The sequence below is a fragment of the Mya arenaria genome, chromosome 10 (assembly GCF_026914265.1).
Source record: "Mya arenaria isolate MELC-2E11 chromosome 10, ASM2691426v1".
In the NCBI taxonomy this organism is placed as follows: Eukaryota; Metazoa; Mollusca; class Bivalvia; order Myida; family Myidae; genus Mya; species Mya arenaria.
Window position 1 is genome coordinate 41,164,699 of NC_069131.1, and position 19,497 is coordinate 41,184,195.

A 19,497-nucleotide genomic window follows, 5' to 3' on the forward strand; every position below is an offset into this window, starting at 1 on the left:
ATAACACATGTTTCCATGATTCATGAAAATGAGCCCATCATTAAGGCGAATCCGTCGGTCTGTTAAAACGCGTTCATTCTTCCATTGCCACTCCATTACAATGCGTCTTTTCAAACATGGAGCAATGTTCAATAATGAATTTGAAGAATAGAAGTAATAAATAAATTTATAATAACTCGTTTAAGCCCCAGTCAGTGAAATAATGAGTATACACACTGAAGGTTGTAAACGGCCGTGTACTTTATCAAACCTAAAATGCCCGTGTACTTTATCAATTTGGTTTTAGTTCATTTTTGCCTTTGAAATAACTATAAGAAGTGCAACAATACACGCTGAAAACTTTAAAATACATAAAATTTGCTTAAAATAAGATTTGTGTATGTATATAATTATTTACGGCTAACATTAAGTAAAGCGATAGATTTGTCAAAAGCCGTGTACTTTGCCTTAGATTTCAACTCTGAGAAATCAGTTGGTCAAGATTTTCAGGAAAACTTTAGAATATTAGAGAAAGTTCTTTATTACCGTGGATAGAGCTCTTAAATGCGGGGTTTATGGTCTTTATTTCACAAAAATTCTCTAAATATTAAGAAAGTTATCTTTAAAAACCTTACCTGAATCGAGACTTGTTGACATTTGTTGCCGTGTACTTTACCAAATAAGTCACGTGGGTTCTCCACCGTGACGCTAGTTTGTTGACAAATTTTGAGGCGTGGGTGGGGTAAAAAAATAAAAGATTATCTGTAAATTGTTGTGTGCATTTTCCGGGAAGCTCGTTTTACGTATTACAACTACAAACAATTGTTTTCGTCTGTAATTTGTTTGGTATGAAAGCAAATGTTCGAACATTCGACCAGCTTCAACATGTAGAAATCGTTTGAAAAACGGGATAACCAGTAATAAACAGTTTTTGTTTATTTCCAAATATATATTTTTTTAAAGTATTAAATATTTCTTTAAATTTTAAACATTTGTTGCCAAAATTTTCTGGTTCAAAGGGAAGTGTTCTGTTTTGATCAAGGGGAAATTATGACAAAGGATTTTAAAAGTAGTTCTAAAAATTGATATTTTCACTCCTTTTTTTCAGTGAAAATAGCAAACTGATATTTTCACTGTTGTTATTTCGCTGATAAAAGCCCATTTTTTACCGAAAAGCATGAAAGAAAAAGATATATAATAGCGAGATTATCTGATTCGTTAAAAGTTTAGTATTAAATATAACGCAAGGATCAATAAAAGTGACATATTATGATGTATCACACGGTTTAATGATAGTCATCACGCATTTTTCTGTATTACACATGCTCTATGTCAATTGGGCAGAAAATATATCAATCCGCATGTTTGTTATATTTGTTAGTAAGCTTGCCAAAGGATCGCTTGCTAAGGTATTTCCTATACAAGTTGAATATAGCAGTGTATTATATGACGATCCTAGACAGATCCTCTGATGATGCCTAAACCTTTAAAAATAAATCCGGGATAAATACGAGTTAGATATTATAATGTCTCACAAACTCAAAACAACAAAATGGTAAATAAGAGTGAACCCACAAGTAAAAATACGAGTAGCGCATTATGATGCGTCAAACAATACATATAACGCACGGAAACATAAGAGTGTGATATTATAATGCCTCACAATTTGAATATAACACAAGAATAATGTGTATTGCGACATTAGGATGCACCGATAATTGATTATAACTGAATGATACATAAAATTGAGACATATGATTAATCAAACATTACATTATAGAAATCAATTATATTCAATTTGATTCTAGGTATCAAGTTATTTACATTTGTATTAAAATATATTAAGTTGACGCGTGCTTGCGCCTGTCTCATCGTCCATGTAGAGTGAAAAACAATGGTTATTTCTCTGATGAAATTTGTCCGGTACACTTTATTGCAAAGATCGAAAGCCCATTTTTGTTCTTTAAAGCTGCACTCTCACAGATATACCATTTTTACAACTTCTTTATTTTTTGTCTTCGAAAGAGCAATTATTTGCACATATATCTGCAAACACATGATAAAAGATCGTAGATTTTCATATATATGTTCAAAAATTACTGCTGTATGGCTTAAATCGTCGTTATTAACGGTTTAAGAAAAATGCATAAAACGTCATTTTTTGAACTTTAATATAAAAATTTGCGATATAATTTTTGTCAGCAGTCTTATATAACTGAGTTAACGGTCATAAATACACAAATCCTCAAAATCTAATTACCTGTTTGTTGTTGCAAGCAGTCTTGATCATTTCGAAAGAGCTATCTTTGCGACAGTTCAGGTTGGATATACTGTTATGGGGACAGACAGTTCCGTTGTGTGTCCGTCCATAGTAGGCGTCGTACACAGATATCTTCTGGCCAAGGGGACACATGACGTAACCAGTGTGACCCTCGCATATAATCACATGTCCCGAGACTGAAGTGGTAAAATGTTTAATTGTATACATCTGTAATTATTCACAATCATGTTTGTTGCATATTTCAAATAGTTGCTTTACAGATAAATCAAAATAAGCCTTTCGTATAGAATTCATTTGTGATCGTTAAAAGCCACGGACGAAAAGCGTAAAAGATGTGTATGTGTATATGCATTTTAAACTACTCGAACAGCACACCATCGACGATGTATTATCTAAAATACACATGCTCCAAAAAATCACGATACTTATAAGGTAATTTACGCTGCTTTGTTGCTGGATACTATCTTTGATATAATGCTTCAAACAAATAAGTCAGTAAATGGAGGTTAAATTATAAGACGGCTTTAACACTTATTGTTTATATATCCACCCTCTCCTGTATTATTTTCTTTATTAAGGTCATTTCTGCTTTTATCGAAAAGTTTATGTGACCATCGCTTTCCTAGCTCTAGTGCAGTAGTGGCCTTCCCTCTTTTTAGTGGTGTCATAGTAGTATTGCCTCTCCTTACTTTAACAGCTCGTGTGTAACATTCACTTGCTTAACTGGAGCTAAATTTCCTTCACCTACGGTGGTGTATCAGTGGCCTTCACATTCCTAATGGTGACTGAATGTCTTCTCTTACCTTACAGTGGTGTATCAGTGGCCTTCACAGCCCTAACGGTGACCAGTTGCCTTTATTCACATAACAGCGGTGTATCAATGACCATCACATCCCTAGCTGTGATTGAATGCATTCTCTTACTTTACAGTGGTGTATCAGTGACCTTCACATCCCTAACAGTGACTGAATGCCTTCACTTAATTTACAATGGTTTATCAATGACATTCACATCCCTAACTGTGACTGAATGCCTTCACTTACCTTACATTGGTGTATCAGTGGCCTCCACATCCCTAAATGTGACTAAATGCCTTTTCTTACTTTAAAGTGGTGTATCCGTGGCCTTCACATCCCTAAAGATGACTGAATGCCTTCATTCACATTACAGCAGTGTATCAATGACCTTCACATCCCTAACTGTGACTGAATGCCTTCACTTACCTGACAGTGGTGTATCAGTGGCCTTCACATCCCTAACGGTGACTGAATGCCTTCTCTTATCTTACAGTGGTGTATCAGTGGCCTTCACACCCCTTACGGTGACTGAATGCCTTCTCTTACCTTACAGTGGTGTATCAGTGGCCTTCACATCCCTCACGGTGACTGAATGCCTTCACTTACCTGACAGTGGTGTATCAGTGGCCTTCACACCCCTAACTGTGACTGAATGCCTTCTCTTACCTTACAGTGGTGTATCAGTGGCCTTTTACATCCCTAACGGTGACTGAATGCCATCATTTACCTTACAGTGGTGTATCAGTGGCCTTCACATCCATAACGGTGAATGAATGCCTTCTCTTACCTTACAGTGGTGTATCAGTGGCCTTCACATCACTAACGGTGACTGAATGCCATCATTTACCCTACAGTGGTGTATCAGTGGCCTTCACATCCCTAACGGTGACTGAATGCCATCATTTACCCTAGAGTGGTGTATCAGTGGCCTTCACAGCCCTAACGGTGATTGAATGCCTTCATTTACCTTACAGTTTTGTATCAGTGGCCTTCACATCCCTAATGGTGACTGAATGCCATCATTTACCCTACGGTGGTGTATCAGCGGCCTTCACATCACTAACGATGACTGAATGCCATCATTTACCCTACAGTTGTGTATCAGTGGCCTTCACATCCCTAACGGTGACTGCATGCCATCATTTACTTTACAGCGGTGTATCAATGACCTTCAAATCGCTAACTGTGACTGAATGCCTTAATTCACATTACAGAGGTGTAACGGAGACCTTCACATCCCTAACTGTGACTGAATGCCTTCACTTACCTTACAGTGGTGTATCAGTGGCCATCACATCCCTAACGGTGACTAAATGCCTTCATTCACATTACAGAGGTGTAACGGTGACCTTCTCATCCCTAACTGTGACTGAATGCCTTCACTTACTTTACAGTGGTGTATCAGTGGTCTTCACATCCGTAACGGCGACTGAATGCCTTCTCTTTCCTTACATTGGTGTATCAGTGGCCTTCACATCCCTAACGGCGACTAAATACCTTCTCTTACTTTAGAGTGGTGTATCAGTGGCCTTTACATCTCTAACTGTGACTGAATGTCTTTACTTACCTTAAGTAGTGTATCAGTGGCCTTCATATCCCTAACTGTGACTGAATGCCTTCACTGACCTAACAGTGGTGTATCAGTGGCTTTCATATCCCTACCTGTGACTGAATGCCTTCACTGACCTAACAGTGGTGTATCAGTGGCCTTCACATCCCTAAAGATGACTGAATGCCTTCTCTTACCTTACAGTGGTGTATCAGCGGCCTTCACATCTCTAACTGTGACTAAATACCTTCTCTTACTTTAGAGTGGTGTATCAGTGGCCTTTACATCTCTAACTGTGACTGAATGTCTTTACTTACCTTAAGTAGTGTATCAGTGGCCTTCATATCCCTAACTGTGACTGAATGCCTTCACTGACCTAACAGTGGTGTATCAGTGGCTTTCATATCCCTACCTGTGACTGAATGCCTTCACTGACCTAACAGTGGTGTATCAGTGGCCTTCACATCCCTAAAGATGACTGAATGCCTTCTCTTACCTTACAGTGGTGTATCAGCGGCCTTCACATCTCTAACTGTGACTGAATGCCATCTCTTACCTTACAGTGGTGTATCAGTGGCCTTCACATCCCTAACGGCGACTAAATGCCTTCTCTTATCTTAGAGTGGTGTATCAGTGGCCTTCACATCCCTAACGGTGACTGAATGTCTTCACTTACCTTAAGTGATGTATCAGTGGCCTTCATATCCCTGACTGTGACGGAATGCCTTCACTGACCTAACAGTGGTGTATCAGTGGCCTTCATATCCTTAACTGTGACTGAATGCCTTCACTGACCTAACAGTGGTGTATCAGTGGCTTTCACATCCCTAACGGTGACTGAATGCCTTCACTGACCTTACAGTGGTGTATCAGCGGCCTTCACATCTCTAACTGTGACTGAATGCCTTCTCTTACCTAACAGTGGTGTATCAGTGGCCTTCACATCCCTAACGTTGACTGAATGCCATCTCTTACCTTACCGTGGTGTATCAGTGGCCTTCACATCCCTAACTGTGAATGAATGTCTTCTCTTACCTTAAAGTGGTGTATCAGTGGCCTTCACATCCCTAACTGTGACTGAATGTCTTCTCTTACTTTACAGTGGTGTATCAGTGGCCTTCACATCCCTAATGGTTACTGAATGCCATCTCTTACCTTACAGTGGTGTACCAGTGGCCTTCACATCCCTAACTGTGACTGAATGTCTTCTCCTACCATACAGTGGTGTATCAGTGGCCTTCACATCCATAACGGTGACTGGATGCCATCTCTTACCTTACATTGGTGTATTAGTGGCCTTCACATCCTTAACTGTTACTGAATGCCTTCTCTTACCTTACAGTGGTGTATCAATGACCTTCACATTCCTAACGGTGACTGAATGCCTTCACCTTCCTTACAGTGGTGTATCGGTGGGCTTTACACCCCTAACTGTGACTGAATGCCTTCACCTACCTTACAGTGGTGTAACGGTGACATTCACATCCCTAACTGTGACTGAATGTCTTCACCTACCTTACAGTATTATATCAGTGGCCTTCACATCCCTAACTGTGACTGAATGCCTTTTCTTATCTTACAGTGGTGTATCAGTGGCCTTCGCTCCCCTTATTGTGATTTAAGTCCTTAACTTACCTTTCATTTGTGTGTAAATGGCATTCGTGGTTGTGTATTTGACAGTATTGCGTAAGTGGTCATCGCTTACTTGACAGTGACACATAGTTGGCCATTGCGTCACTTTGGTGCGTTGCAGGCATTCGCTTCCCTTTTAGAGGCGTGTAAGTTGTTTTCGATCATGTTTTTCAGTTGCGTGTAAGAGGCCTACAGTGCCGCATTATTTGCATGGGTGAAAGTTTCTTATAGGACGCATTTGTGACAGACGCGATTCCTTTAGTTTCCAGCCCGTTGTTGAAGAGCCTTAATTTTTGTTTCTTTGATATGTTGCCGAAACTGTTGATATACAGTCGAACCCCGTTGGCTCGAACTCGCTTGGCTCGAATTCCTTGTTGGCTCGAACTGATGTAAAGGACCGATATCATTATACTAAAGGAAAGCATTATTTGTTTTGATAACTAATTTAAGCCTGAAAATTTTGTAAACATGTTCTTGATAAAATGTACAGCATCTTCAGCATCACAGAAAAAATATTTGAAATTTCTTTGTTCATTGCATACGACATAGTGGAATCATGCCCATATAAGTCGTATGTTCTGAATAAAATCGACAGAAATAAGTAAAAGTTCGGAGGAGTGAGTCGTTTTAGACATAATTTAGTGCTTTTAATAGCCAAAACAACTGCAGAAAAAACTATTTGGTAAACACATCAGCTTGCCAGGAAAAGATAACTCAGCAGAAAATATGCAAGTTATATGACTTTTGTGGTTTATTTCCTGTTTTGGTATTTGTATGCAGCTACATTATGTATTCTAAAAATATGTTTTTGTGCAAAAGTTTGCATCGTTGACCCCCGGGTTGGTTACCCTTTGTATAAAGATTTCAGCAATATATTGGCGCTTTTTAGCAATGTAGCTATTAATTGAAAACTCAGTTCATAAATGACTTTTTCTACTGTACACGAATTATATGCTTTTTATCATTAAAATCAAATGTGTTAAACATAATAATACATTAAAAATAATCGTTTACATCAATTAAAGATGCACTCTCACAGATTAAACGTTTTGACAACTTTTTTATATTTTGTCTTGGAACGAGCCAATTTATACATAATTTCATGAAGACCAGTGATATAAGACTGCTGTTAAATATCAGATCGCAGATTTCCATATTTAAGTTCAATATTTGATGTTTTATGCATTTTTCTTAAACCGCTAGTAAAGCTTTTAGCCACAAAAAAATAATTTTCGAACGGAAATATGAAAATTTGCTATCTACAAATAATTACTCAAAAATTGGCTCATTCCAAGACAAAAATAAAAGAAAAGTTGCTAAAACGGTAAATCTGTGAGAGTGCAGCTTTAAGTGTTAACCTATAAACCTCTTAACAAGATCATCGTTAAACGGTTTACTAATGGCCTTGATTGCTCTTGCATTTTTCATTGTTTTATTAGTCGAATAATTACGAAAATACATACAACATTTGTTTTTGTCAGTTTCATTGACTCCGTGTTTGCAGAAACACTTGCCCTGGTCATCGGTGCTATTACAGCCATCATAATCGCCAATCTCGGTGCAAACTTCGAACTGCCCCTTACATTCAGGATCTTAAACAAAACCATGTACACTACTCAAAGACATACGTTCAGTAATTCATAAAATGTTCAAGTCCGTTCAAACTAGTGTTGGGAATCAGTAAACTAGTATATAAACTGCAACGAGCAGAAATATGCCTGATTGTCAATATTACATAGGCGGTAAAATATGACGTCAAAGTATCTGTCGACTTACACAATGTTTACATAGTACCAAATCCTGCTTGTCGTGATTACCATCAAATTTTTAATACGAAACGGGCTTGCTCCAATCAGTTTTCTGAAACTTTTTGCGTCATAAAATACCTTTAATGCAAATTAATCGGTCTGTACTCCAATTTCCGTTCGTTCCACACGTTAGAGTTATGAATGGCGGTCCTAGTGCAAGAAACCCGTCCTTACACCGCATCTTTAACTTGGCTCCGACTGCGTTTACGTTACCGAGGATGACGGTGCTATTTGGAATCGATAACGTTCCACATTCTGAAAGTTGATTTAAATGTCTTTGTTGATCGACGAAACAGATCAATTTGTTTGCTTGAACCCAAACTTTTTAATTCATTGTGGTATTTTTTTAACTTGTTTAATCTTGAAAAAATGTAAACACCAACTTAATGTTAAGCATTTTCTAGCAATGGGACTTCATATATGATACTTTAGTTATAAAACAAATCAAGTACATACTTAAACATGGTTTACTAGATCTCCGGATTAACAGCAAATAAAGCAAATCATTTCATCTTATCAATCAGGTAGATTTAAATGAGGCGTGTGTACGCCATAGAAACATTATGAGATAGGATTTAAAATATGATTGTCATTTTATCCACGAATATGAATATTTAATTGTCTTTGATTGCAATATAGTTTCATGCAGTAGCTGAAAATAAGCTTACCTTTCACTTCACATTTGTTCTTCTGTTTATCGCATACAAATCCACGTCCGCATGATTCTGTGCCGCACTGTATCTGGTCCTACAATATAAAACATCTTATGCACCAGTCAATTGTTACCACGGCCCCCAGGTCCCGGGGTATACCGGGGATGGCCAGGGAAAAATATGCCGTGTTTTTACACTCCAGGGTTGCCACTCCAGATAGCGGGGAATGGGCCTTACCTAGGGTCCCTTTTGTACGGTGGCATTTGGCGGGGATTTTACCAGCAGTTTGTTTCCACAGGGCGGGGACTTTACCCGTGCTTGGCTGGACCGAAAGTCAAAGTCCCCGCTATTCCCGGACATAGGTGGGGGGGGGGGGTGGCGTGGTTACAATTGACTGGTACATTATTAAGAAGCAATATTAAAAGATTGGTGAGTGCTAAAAATAGGACGAAATACAATGTTTTCTGATTTCTTTCAAATTAAACCCGCTATCCTTCATAATAACCATTATTATCGGCATGTATTCATCCGTTTTGGTATATCAGACCAATTGTATTAATTGTGGTAAATCGTATTTGGGAGTAAGAGTGCATTTTTAAATATTATGTCCCTTTAATCAAGTTACTGTATTTTTTTCTAATATCAAAACACTCCAAAACCTGACCAATAAAGCTCTTAGTTTCAAATAAAAATAGTATATCTACTCATAAAATTAATATTCATTCGAAAGAGCGATCGTACGATACGTGCGCCATTATCTTTTCATATGTCAAGAGTAACTTGTTATATGTTGCTTCAGTTGCTTTTCAAAAAAACTGTATACACTTATAAAAAGCTGCACTCTCACAGATTGAACGTTTTGACAACTTCTTTATCTGTTGTCTTGGAACGAGCCAATTTATGCGAAAATGCATGGAAATCAGTTATATAAGACAGCTGGCAAAAAATCAGATCGCAGACTTTCATATTTAAGTTTAAAAAAGATGTTTTATGCATTTTACTTAAGCCGTTAGTTACACGTTAGCCATTTCAAATTAAATTTCGAACGGAAATATGAAAATCTGTGATATGATCTTTTGTCAGCAGTCTTATATCACTGGTTCGCAGATATTTACGTAGAAATTTGCTCATTCCAAGACAAACAAAAAGTTGTCAAAACGGTAAATCTGTAAGAGTACAGCTTTAACGAAACTAAGGTCACTATTTATACGGACGGTAGAGGATTATTGTTTGCTAAATTAGCAAAATGGAAATTTATTTCGAGAGAAATGCATGTTATAACTATATCTAATGACGAACAACACACATTTCAATCTACAGTTCTATACTTAACACTAACATAATTTCTAACGGAACCTTCCACCGCATTAGGAGATGTTAACGTAACTGAATTATTGTTATTTTTTTCTAACTCTATTTCTACCGGGAAAGAAGAGTAAATATCTTATTCGGTTTGAAAAAAAAACAACACCACTTATTTAAATTAAAATGTATTTTTTTTTTCACAATCGTGTGTGTTGTCAAAAATATATACTTTTAATTTATTCTTGTGAACATCAAAATGACCTTTAAAGTTCACGTTGACGAAAATAGTTTATTAACATATGACAATTAGAGACCCGAAAGCAGTATGAAATTTTGGGATTGGGTTTTTGAGACAGCCTGAGTTTCATAAAGCATTCTGGTAATGCAACAGTCAATTGTAACCACGGCCCTCAGGTCCGGAATATACCGGGGATAGCCGGGGAAATGGGCCGTGTTTTTACCTTCCAGGTGGCCCCGCAGTGCCATTTGAAAGTTCCTATTGTAAATTTGTCTTCCATCTCGAATTGCAAACATGAGCAATTTCACCGACTGCCATATTCAGGATAAGTAATCTCAGTCAGGGCTTGTGTTATGCCAAAAATTGGCAAGTCTTTATATATATATATATATATATAATATCCAGTGGGTTTCTGGATGATTTTCAGAGATGCAAAGACTAAAATGCGACTTGGCAAAAGGCGGCAAATAGAAAAGAAGAAAAAAACGATACCGTTCATTTCAACACATGACACTAAGAATAAAGAGGTATGTGGTGATTGGTGTATTAAAAGATAACTTTCAGATTCTGATAAAACCATGAAAAACGTGTTTGTAGAAAAGAAATACCCTAGTCTGAAAGACAGCTCCCTTATTTGAAACGTTGTCTTATAAGGACGGAAAACAACGAAATAGTGTAATGTAGACGAGTAGGAATATTTGGCTCATTCGGAGCACCTTGGCCATTTTTATCGAATACAACATCGGATGCATTTGGATGGTTTGCACACTTACAAAGCGGTACGTTTAAGTTGTCCGCTGGAAGTAGATCGCTTAATAATTTTATTGAGCAGTTAAACGCTATGACTTAACTCTTTGGAATCTTAATTATGTTTGCAATAATACACTTCACTGGCAATCAATTGAAACTTAGATTAATTAATACAACTCTAAAACACGACATTTAATTAACGATATAATTAAAAAAAATACAAACTACTTCAACTGATGTACCGGCATACATCCGAGGTTGTTTTCGATAAAAATGGCCGAGGAGTTCCAAATGTATATTGTTACCTGAAGGTTTTATAAATGTTCAAACATTATAAAGCTAAATACCTCTAGGGTCGTTTTAATCCAGTAGAGTAGACCTCTGTCTGTGGTCGGAACAACTTCAGGACTAGGCTCTAGGTCCAGTTCGCACAGAAAGACAAATGTGTGGTAATTCACGGCCGTGTAAGATGGACGGGCCTTACATTCATCCCTGCAGCCTTCAAAACTTACATCGCGTATCCAAACTTTCGGACTCGGGATATCAATTTTGTCATAGCCAGCTTGTTTAAATTCAAAGTCCTGTCCTTCAGTTAAACCGCAGAATAGCGCAAGTTTTGTGTACAAAACTACAAGATATATCTGTATGATTATCTCCAATGAAATAATTGATAGGAAATACATGTTTAACAAACAGTTTAAATGAATTTGTTTTTTACGAAGCTCCCAGAATTCTGGCCCTAGTCAGTGTGTGTCCAAGTAAACCCTTAAATAATACTTAACGTGAAACAAAACAATAAAAGAGCTAGCATCAAATATTAACTATTTTATTCAGCAGCAGTTTGAAAGCAATGCGTTAGCCTGTATCCCTCGATGGCAACTGGCTTTACAATGAATTGAATAACAGGTATAAAACAATGAACAAAACCACATGACTCAAAAAAGCGATATGGAATTTATTTATGTTAAATTATCGTATGTCAAGGGTTTGTAAAACTGATGTTATAACATAACAATTGGCCAGTTAACTAAATCAATAATTTACAAGCACATTATGCTCTTATGATTATAAAATATGCATATGAAAAATAAGCTAAATCCTAAGCGCATATAAAGCACGGCAATATATAGAGGTTATTGCAAGCGAGTTCATTCAATACGAAAGTTAAAACACATTTTTTTTCTAAAAATTGCTAAGTATTATTTACTGAAAACAAGATTGTAACCGTGTATTAAACAACAGAAAGCCCAAAAATATTTAATGATTGGTGAATGCTAAAATATTTACTATGATCAACTATAGTCTCCTTAGGAAGAAATACCGTGTTTTATGAACATTTCTTTCAAATTAAATTCGGTATCCTTTATAAGAACCATTGTTTTAGACATTTATTCATCCTTTAAGGACTATTAAAACAATATCAATAACTGTGGTAAATTTTATTTGGGAGTAAGAGTGCATCTTTAAATAACCATTTTCATTAATTTTGTATAAATCAAAATGACAACAAATGTCATATTCATGTTTCGTCATAAAGTATTGCCCTGATGATATTTAATTGTTCGTTCCATTGTACGATTGTGATATTTGTCACCGAGTAAGCAATGTCTGTGAAGTTAGCCTATGTAGCCGATTTAGCCTATGTAGCCTGTGTAGTAAACAGGCTGCAGCGTGCAGCCTATGTAGCCGATTTAGCCTGTGTAGAAAACAGGATGCAGCTTATATAATAGCCGTTGTTGCCTGCCGTGACAGGTGCACGTGAAACAATCATCGGTGTCGCAAATGGGCTTGGGCGCATTAAGCACGTGAACATTGCCTTATGCATCGCTTAATAGGCTGCTATGGGTCATGTTCGAGGCATTGGCACGTGCACGTGAAACAATCATGGGTATCGCCACTATGCCAGGGTGGTAGGCATTTGGCAACACTTCAACCTCACATAGGCCACTGTGCTGGGAAAACTCTGGTTTGGGCGCATTAAGCACGTGAACATTGCCTAATGCATCGCTAAATAGGCTGCTATGGGTCATGTTCGAGGCATTGGCACGTGCACGTGAAACAATCATGGGTATCGCCACTATGCCAGGGTGGTAGGCATTTGGCAACACTTCAACCTCACATAGGCCACTGTGCTGGGAAAACTCTGGTTTGGGCGCATTAAGCACGTGAACATTGCCTTATGCATCGCTAAATAGGCTGCTATGGGTCATGTTCGAGGCATTGGCACGTGCACGTGAAACAATCATGGGCATCGCCACTATGCCAGGGTGGTAGGCATTTGGCAACACTTCAACCTCACATAGGCCACTGTGCTGGGAAAACTCTGGTTTTGGCCCATTAAGGATGTCAATATTTCTTTTGAATTTCTAAGGTCTAAGCAAATCCGGTCAGCATAAAAAAAATCATTTCGTTCAAAAAATTGTTAATGACTTGTAAAAAAAATATTTTCTATTTTTTTAAATCCTTAGGATAATTGCGCTTTGGACAAAACTACCAAAAAAGAAATCGGAAGAAAAGGCAATTAAAAAATGATTATAGTTGAGTTCCAGCCATATGCAGATGTTTATTCTGCTTTTCAAGGGAGAATACTGAGTACGAGATTGATAAACACCGGCTTGCAGACAACAGGTTTGAAGCCTAGGCGCAGATTCGAATTCGAGGGTGTGTCCACCACTTTCGAAAAAGAAGCTCAAAATAAAAGAAACAGTAGCAAAATAGTACCTGTTCAGCAGAAACCGTAGCATATAATATTTTTAAAAACAGAAAATGCCAAAATTTGCTTTGAATGCTTTATAGATAAATATGTAACATATACCTACTAGTTTAAGGAGCCATGGCAAAGTATGCGGCTTCAGACATAGCACCCATGCAACATACACCTTCTAGTTTAAGAGACCATGGCAAAGAATGCGGCTAAGACTTAGCAACCATGCAACATACACAAACTAGTTTAAGGAGCCATGGCAAAGTGTGCGGCTTAAGACTTAGCACCCATGCAACATACACCTACTAGTTTAAGGGGCCATAGGAAAGTGTGCGGCTTAAGACTTAGCACCCATGCAGCATACACCTACTAGCTTAAGGGGCCATGGCAAAGTATGCGGCTTAAGACTTAGCACCCATGCACCATACACTTAAGAGTTTAATGAGCCATGAGAAAGTATGTGGCTTCAGACATAGCACCCATGCAACATACACCTACTAGTTTAAGGGGCCATGGGAAAGTGTGCGGCTTAAGACTTAACACCCATGAAACATATACGTACTAGTTTAAGGGGCCATGGGAAAGTGTGCGGCTTAAGGCTTAGCACCCATGAAACATATACGTACTAGTTTAAGGGGCCATGGCAAAGTATGTGGCTTAAGATTTTGCACCCATGCAACATACACCTTCTAGTTTAATGAGCCATGACAAAGTATGTGGCTTAAGATTTAGCACCCATGCAACATACACCTTCTAGTTTAATGAGCCATGACAAAGTATGCGGCTTAAGATTCAGCACCCATGCAACATACACCTTCTAGTTTAAGGGGCCATGGCAAAGTATGCGGCTTAAGATTTAGCACCCATGCAACATACACCTTCTAGTTTAATGAGCCATGACAAAGTATGCAGCTACAGAAATAGCACCCATGTAACATATACCTACTAGTTTAATGAGCCATGACAAAGTATGCGGCTACAGAAATAGCACCCATGCAACATACACCTTCTAGTTTAATGAGCCATGACAAAGTATGCAGCTACAGAAATAGCACCCATGCAACATACACCTTCTAGTTTAATGAGCCATGACAAAGTATGCAGCTACAGAAATAGCACCCATGTAACATATACCAACTAGTTTAAGGAGCCATGGCAAAGTGTGCGGCTTAAGGCTTAGCACCCATGAAACATACACGTACTAGTTTAAGGAGCCATGGCAAAGTATACGGCTTCAGACATAGCACCAATGCGACATACACCTACTAGCTCAAGGTGTCATGGCAAAGTATGCGGCTTAAGACCTAGCACCCATGCACCATACACTTAAGAGTTTAATGAGTCATGACAAAGTATGCGGCTTCAGACATAGCACCCATGTAACATAAACCTACTAGTTTAAGGGGCCATGGCAAAGTATGCGGCTTAAGACTTAGCACCCATGCAACATAAACAAACTAGTTTAAGGGGCCATGGCAAAGAATGCGGCTTCAGACGTAGCACCCATGCAACATATTCCTACTAGTTTAAGGGGCCATGGCAAAGTATGCGGCTTAAGACGTAGCACCCATGAAGCATACACCTAATAGTTTAAGTGGCCATGGCAAAGTATGCTGCTTCAGACATAGCACCCATGCAACATACACCTACTAGTTTAAGGGGCCATGGCAAAGTATGTGGCTTAAGATTTAGCACCCATGCAACATACACCTTCTAGTTTAAGGTGCCTTGGCAATGTATGCGGCTTCAGACATAGCACCCATGCAACATATACCTACTAGTTTAATGAGCCATTACAAAGTATACGGCTTCAGACATAGCACCCATGCGACATACACCTACTAGCTCAAGGTGCCATGGCAAAGTATGCGGCTTAAGACCTAGCACCCATGCACCATACACTTAAGAGTTTAATGAGCCATGACAAAGTATGCGGCTTCAGACATAGCACCCATGCGACATACACCTACTAGTTTAATGGGCCATGGCAAAGTATGCGGCTTAAGACTTAGCACCCATGCAACATACACCTACTAGTTTAAGGTGCCTTGGCAAAGTATGCGGCTTCAGACATAGCACACATGCAACATATACCTACTAGTTTAATGAGCGATGACAATGTATGCGGCTTCAGACATAGGCCCCATGTAACATATACCTACTAGTTTAAGGGTCGATGGCAAAGTGTGCGGCTTAAGACTTAGCACCCATGCAACATACACCTACTAGCTTAAAGGGCCATGGCAAAGTATGCGGTTTCAGACTTAGCACCCATGAAACATACACCTTCTAGTTTAAAGGGCCATGGCAAAGTATGCGGTTTAAGACTTAACACCCATGCAACATACACAAACTAGTTTAAGGGGCCATGGCAAAGTATGCGGCTTCAGACATAGGCCCCATGTAACATAAACCTACTAGTTTAAGGTGCCTTGGCAAAGTATGCGGCTTCAGACTTAGCACCCATGCAACATATACCTACTAGTTTAAGGGGCCATGGCAAAGTATTCGGCTTAAGACTTAGCACCCATGCAACATACACAAACTAGTTTAAGGGGCCATGGCAAAGTATGCGGCTTCAGACGTAGCACCCATGCAACATATTCTTACTAGTTTAAGGGGCCATGGCAAAGTATGCGGCTTAAGACCTTATACCCAAGCAACATATATACCCACTAGTTAGAGGAGCTATGGAAAAGTGTATTACTTCAGACATAGCACCAATGCAGCATATACCCACTAGTTGGAGGAGCTATGGAAAAGTGTGCTGCTTTAGACATAGCGCCAATGCAGCATATACCCACTAGTTGGAGGAGCTATGGAAAAGTGTGCTGCTTCAGACATAGCACCAATGCACCATTTACCCACTGGTTTGAGGAGCTATGGAAAAGTGTGCTGCTTCAGACATAGCACCAATGCATCATATACCCACTCGTTTGAGGAGCTATGGAAAAGTGTGCTGCTTCAGACATAGCACCAATGCAGCATATACCAACTTGTTTGAGGAGCTATGGGAAAGTGTGCTGCTTCAGACCCACAGAGACTTCGATATATCAAATTAATGATTTAAGAAAAACCGAAAGTAAAACTAATTTTAACCGTTTTCGGTGGACCATTTCGTCTGTGCATCACCGGGTTCATTTCAGGCGCTTATTGCAGCAGTAGAATTAATCGAAATATCGTGTGAAATGGAATGAAATGGCGTCTCTCGTGAAATTTAGCCGATAGTGTGTATGTTTTTAATCGGATTTCTGCCACAATTTGGAATAACCGGTAAGATTGTTCTGTCATTTAGAACGCATTAATATGGTTAGGTTTGGTATATTGGCTATTAAATCCATGTCTGAACTGAATGTTTATCTTTTTCATGACGAACGTTTCTTCTCCTGTCAATTATATTAACCTAGTGGATTTTGAGCTTTCATAATATATTGAAATATCGTCGACAATTCATGATTTATAGGAGTATTGTGTCCCATGGCGTGATAAGCTACTGTTTCTTTTATTTTGTCAAGACTGATTTCACCCAACTGGGTCCACACGCAACTATTTAAAGTAAACCAGGGACAGCTGTTGGGATCTGCATCGTACTTTCAAGTCTCTGTGATAGCACCCATGCAACATACACTTACTAGTTAAAGGAGCAGAGTGCAAGTGTGCAACATAATACTTATCGCCCATGCAGAATACACCATATTGCAGGCAATTCATAGAGGAAAGCCAATGGCACCTTAAAAAGGTAGATTGTTTCGTCTTGTTTTAGCCCGCAAGGGACTTTATTCATTGAAACTAGGTCTATATCCGCGTTATCCATCCCCGATGCATTCTGTCTCAATTTCGGGCTTGGTCATGAAAGAATGGAGATTTTTTGCAATCGCTTTTTGAGAAAGATCGGGGTCACGTGCCTTCTCCTCCGTCAACGTCTGAAGCATAGACCTACTTGATGTTTTTGACCAATATAATAAGGACTATAGATCCATAATGCACACAATAAAATATAAACGTTTGTTTCATGAGTCTCATTGTTATGTGAATTATAGATTACCATGATATAGTTGATATATACATTAAATTATAATTATAACTGTCGTTGTTGAAGGTAATCAAATACAATAAAAGGTATAATGTCTTATCACTGCTTTCACCGTGTATGGACAAGTTCATTTATTTATTTTCTATACGGTGTGACAAGATTTACAAATATATATTTGCAATCATTTCATTAGTTAGGTCAATTTAGAACATTACAATTTTAACAACCAAAACATTGGCATTTAAAAAGAGTTTGTATGTTAATATGCATATTTGTTGTTCCAGTAAAGCGTACAAGTTTTAAAGTCATTGCAATATAATGAATGTACATAAAAATATTAAACATTTTACAAACGTATATGTCATCATTTTACATGTGCTGATAAAATTTCACAGATCATATCTCAACAAATAATTTGTATGTGTACTATTATCAAACGTGGCATGGCAATATTTAAAGAACACTAACGTCTATTCCATCAAACACTGTACATTTCCTACAAATTGTTCTGCAATATGCAAATCAAGTTTCATATATGTCAGTGAAAACCTCATGGGTAATACCGTTTGTATACTTCTTAGTTAAAAGTTTCATAATATTTATCATTTTACCCATCACCACAGCTGATTCTTATTTGGAAAGGTAACCAAGACCTGGCATTGTCATCATCTTATAATGATCGACCCAGTGTTATTGGGGATTGATAAAAAATAACAATAATCTTACTTACCGCAGACATTCTGCCAAATGTTACACGGTGACGGTAACTCGTGTAAAATGACATAGTGCCGTTAAGATGTAAACACGGTCAAACACTTTTATCATAAATGACCACCGCCATATGAGGAAACTTAGTTTACCTCTTTTCCAATGTTTTAGCAATCATATGCTTCCACAATAATTATTCCTATATGTGTATGGCAAAACATTTATTATGCGCTTGTGTATGGTTTAGGATGTGTTAATTTATTTAATTCATTGCCACTCAAGTCATTATTCAAGTTTATTTTCACTTTATTCCATAGAATCAGTCACAATTAGCGTAAATGCACAAGTTGTTTATAATTTTGACAGTCAGTCATCTTTGTTTCCGGCCATTACCTAATTTATCTAGGTCAGGAAAACGCTACCGCACAGTGGTTTTGCCATAACTGCCGGACACCGTGTCCTACTTAAGATTTAGTATATAAGTAAACGGTGTTCAGGGTCAAAATAGTCTGGCCATGATTGCAAATAAGTACAAGCTCATGTCAAATTTATCGGCAAAATTACATAGATAAATGTTAATCTGAAATGACAGACACTTGCCAAATTCGTTTAACATGAAGTTATACTAAAGACTGTTTCAACAACGTTGTCAACAATATATTTAACAACAGATAGCTTTCATTTTGGGTTTCTTTGTACGCTGAATTTTGCAGCAGTCAACACATTCTATAATGTTATAGAGACGAGATTAAGAACAAATAGGAAGTGCTATGCCATATTTTTATGTGTGCTGCATGATGTCTATTATCCTTTATAGAGAATCATACTATTTTACGTTAAAAGCAATAAATAGTTAAACGTTAGAAAGTGATTGCTAAGCTGTTTACATTAACCGGATTTCGAGTTAAGTTTAAAGGGCACTAGCTGCATTGGTAATATAGCAGTAAAAAACTTTCTTTCTTTTCCAGCAAGTATGGATGCCAATGCTGCAATGATAAATGATATGCAGAATACATGCAACCAATATAAAAAGGGGGTGACAGAGTTATTTTTTCCAAGC

The 19,497-nt window shown here is 38.0% G+C and overlaps 1 protein-coding gene across 1 annotated transcript; it reads right to left on the bottom strand.

Annotated features, from left to right (window-relative positions):
• Nucleotides 1–1,701: 1,701 nt before the first annotated feature.
• LOC128204710 (uncharacterized) lies at nt 1,702–11,845 on the bottom strand. The gene is made up of 6 exons (XM_052906112.1): nt 11,340–11,845; nt 8,715–8,793; nt 8,125–8,301; nt 7,702–7,830; nt 2,240–2,436; nt 1,702–1,707 (listed from the first exon to the last, which is right to left on the bottom strand). Exons 1-6 carry the CDS (start codon nt 11,673–11,675, stop codon nt 1,702–1,704), a joined length of 924 nt encoding a protein of 307 aa, XP_052762072.1. The 5' UTR covers nt 11,676–11,845.
• Between the last annotated feature and the right edge of the window lie 7,652 nt (nt 11,846–19,497).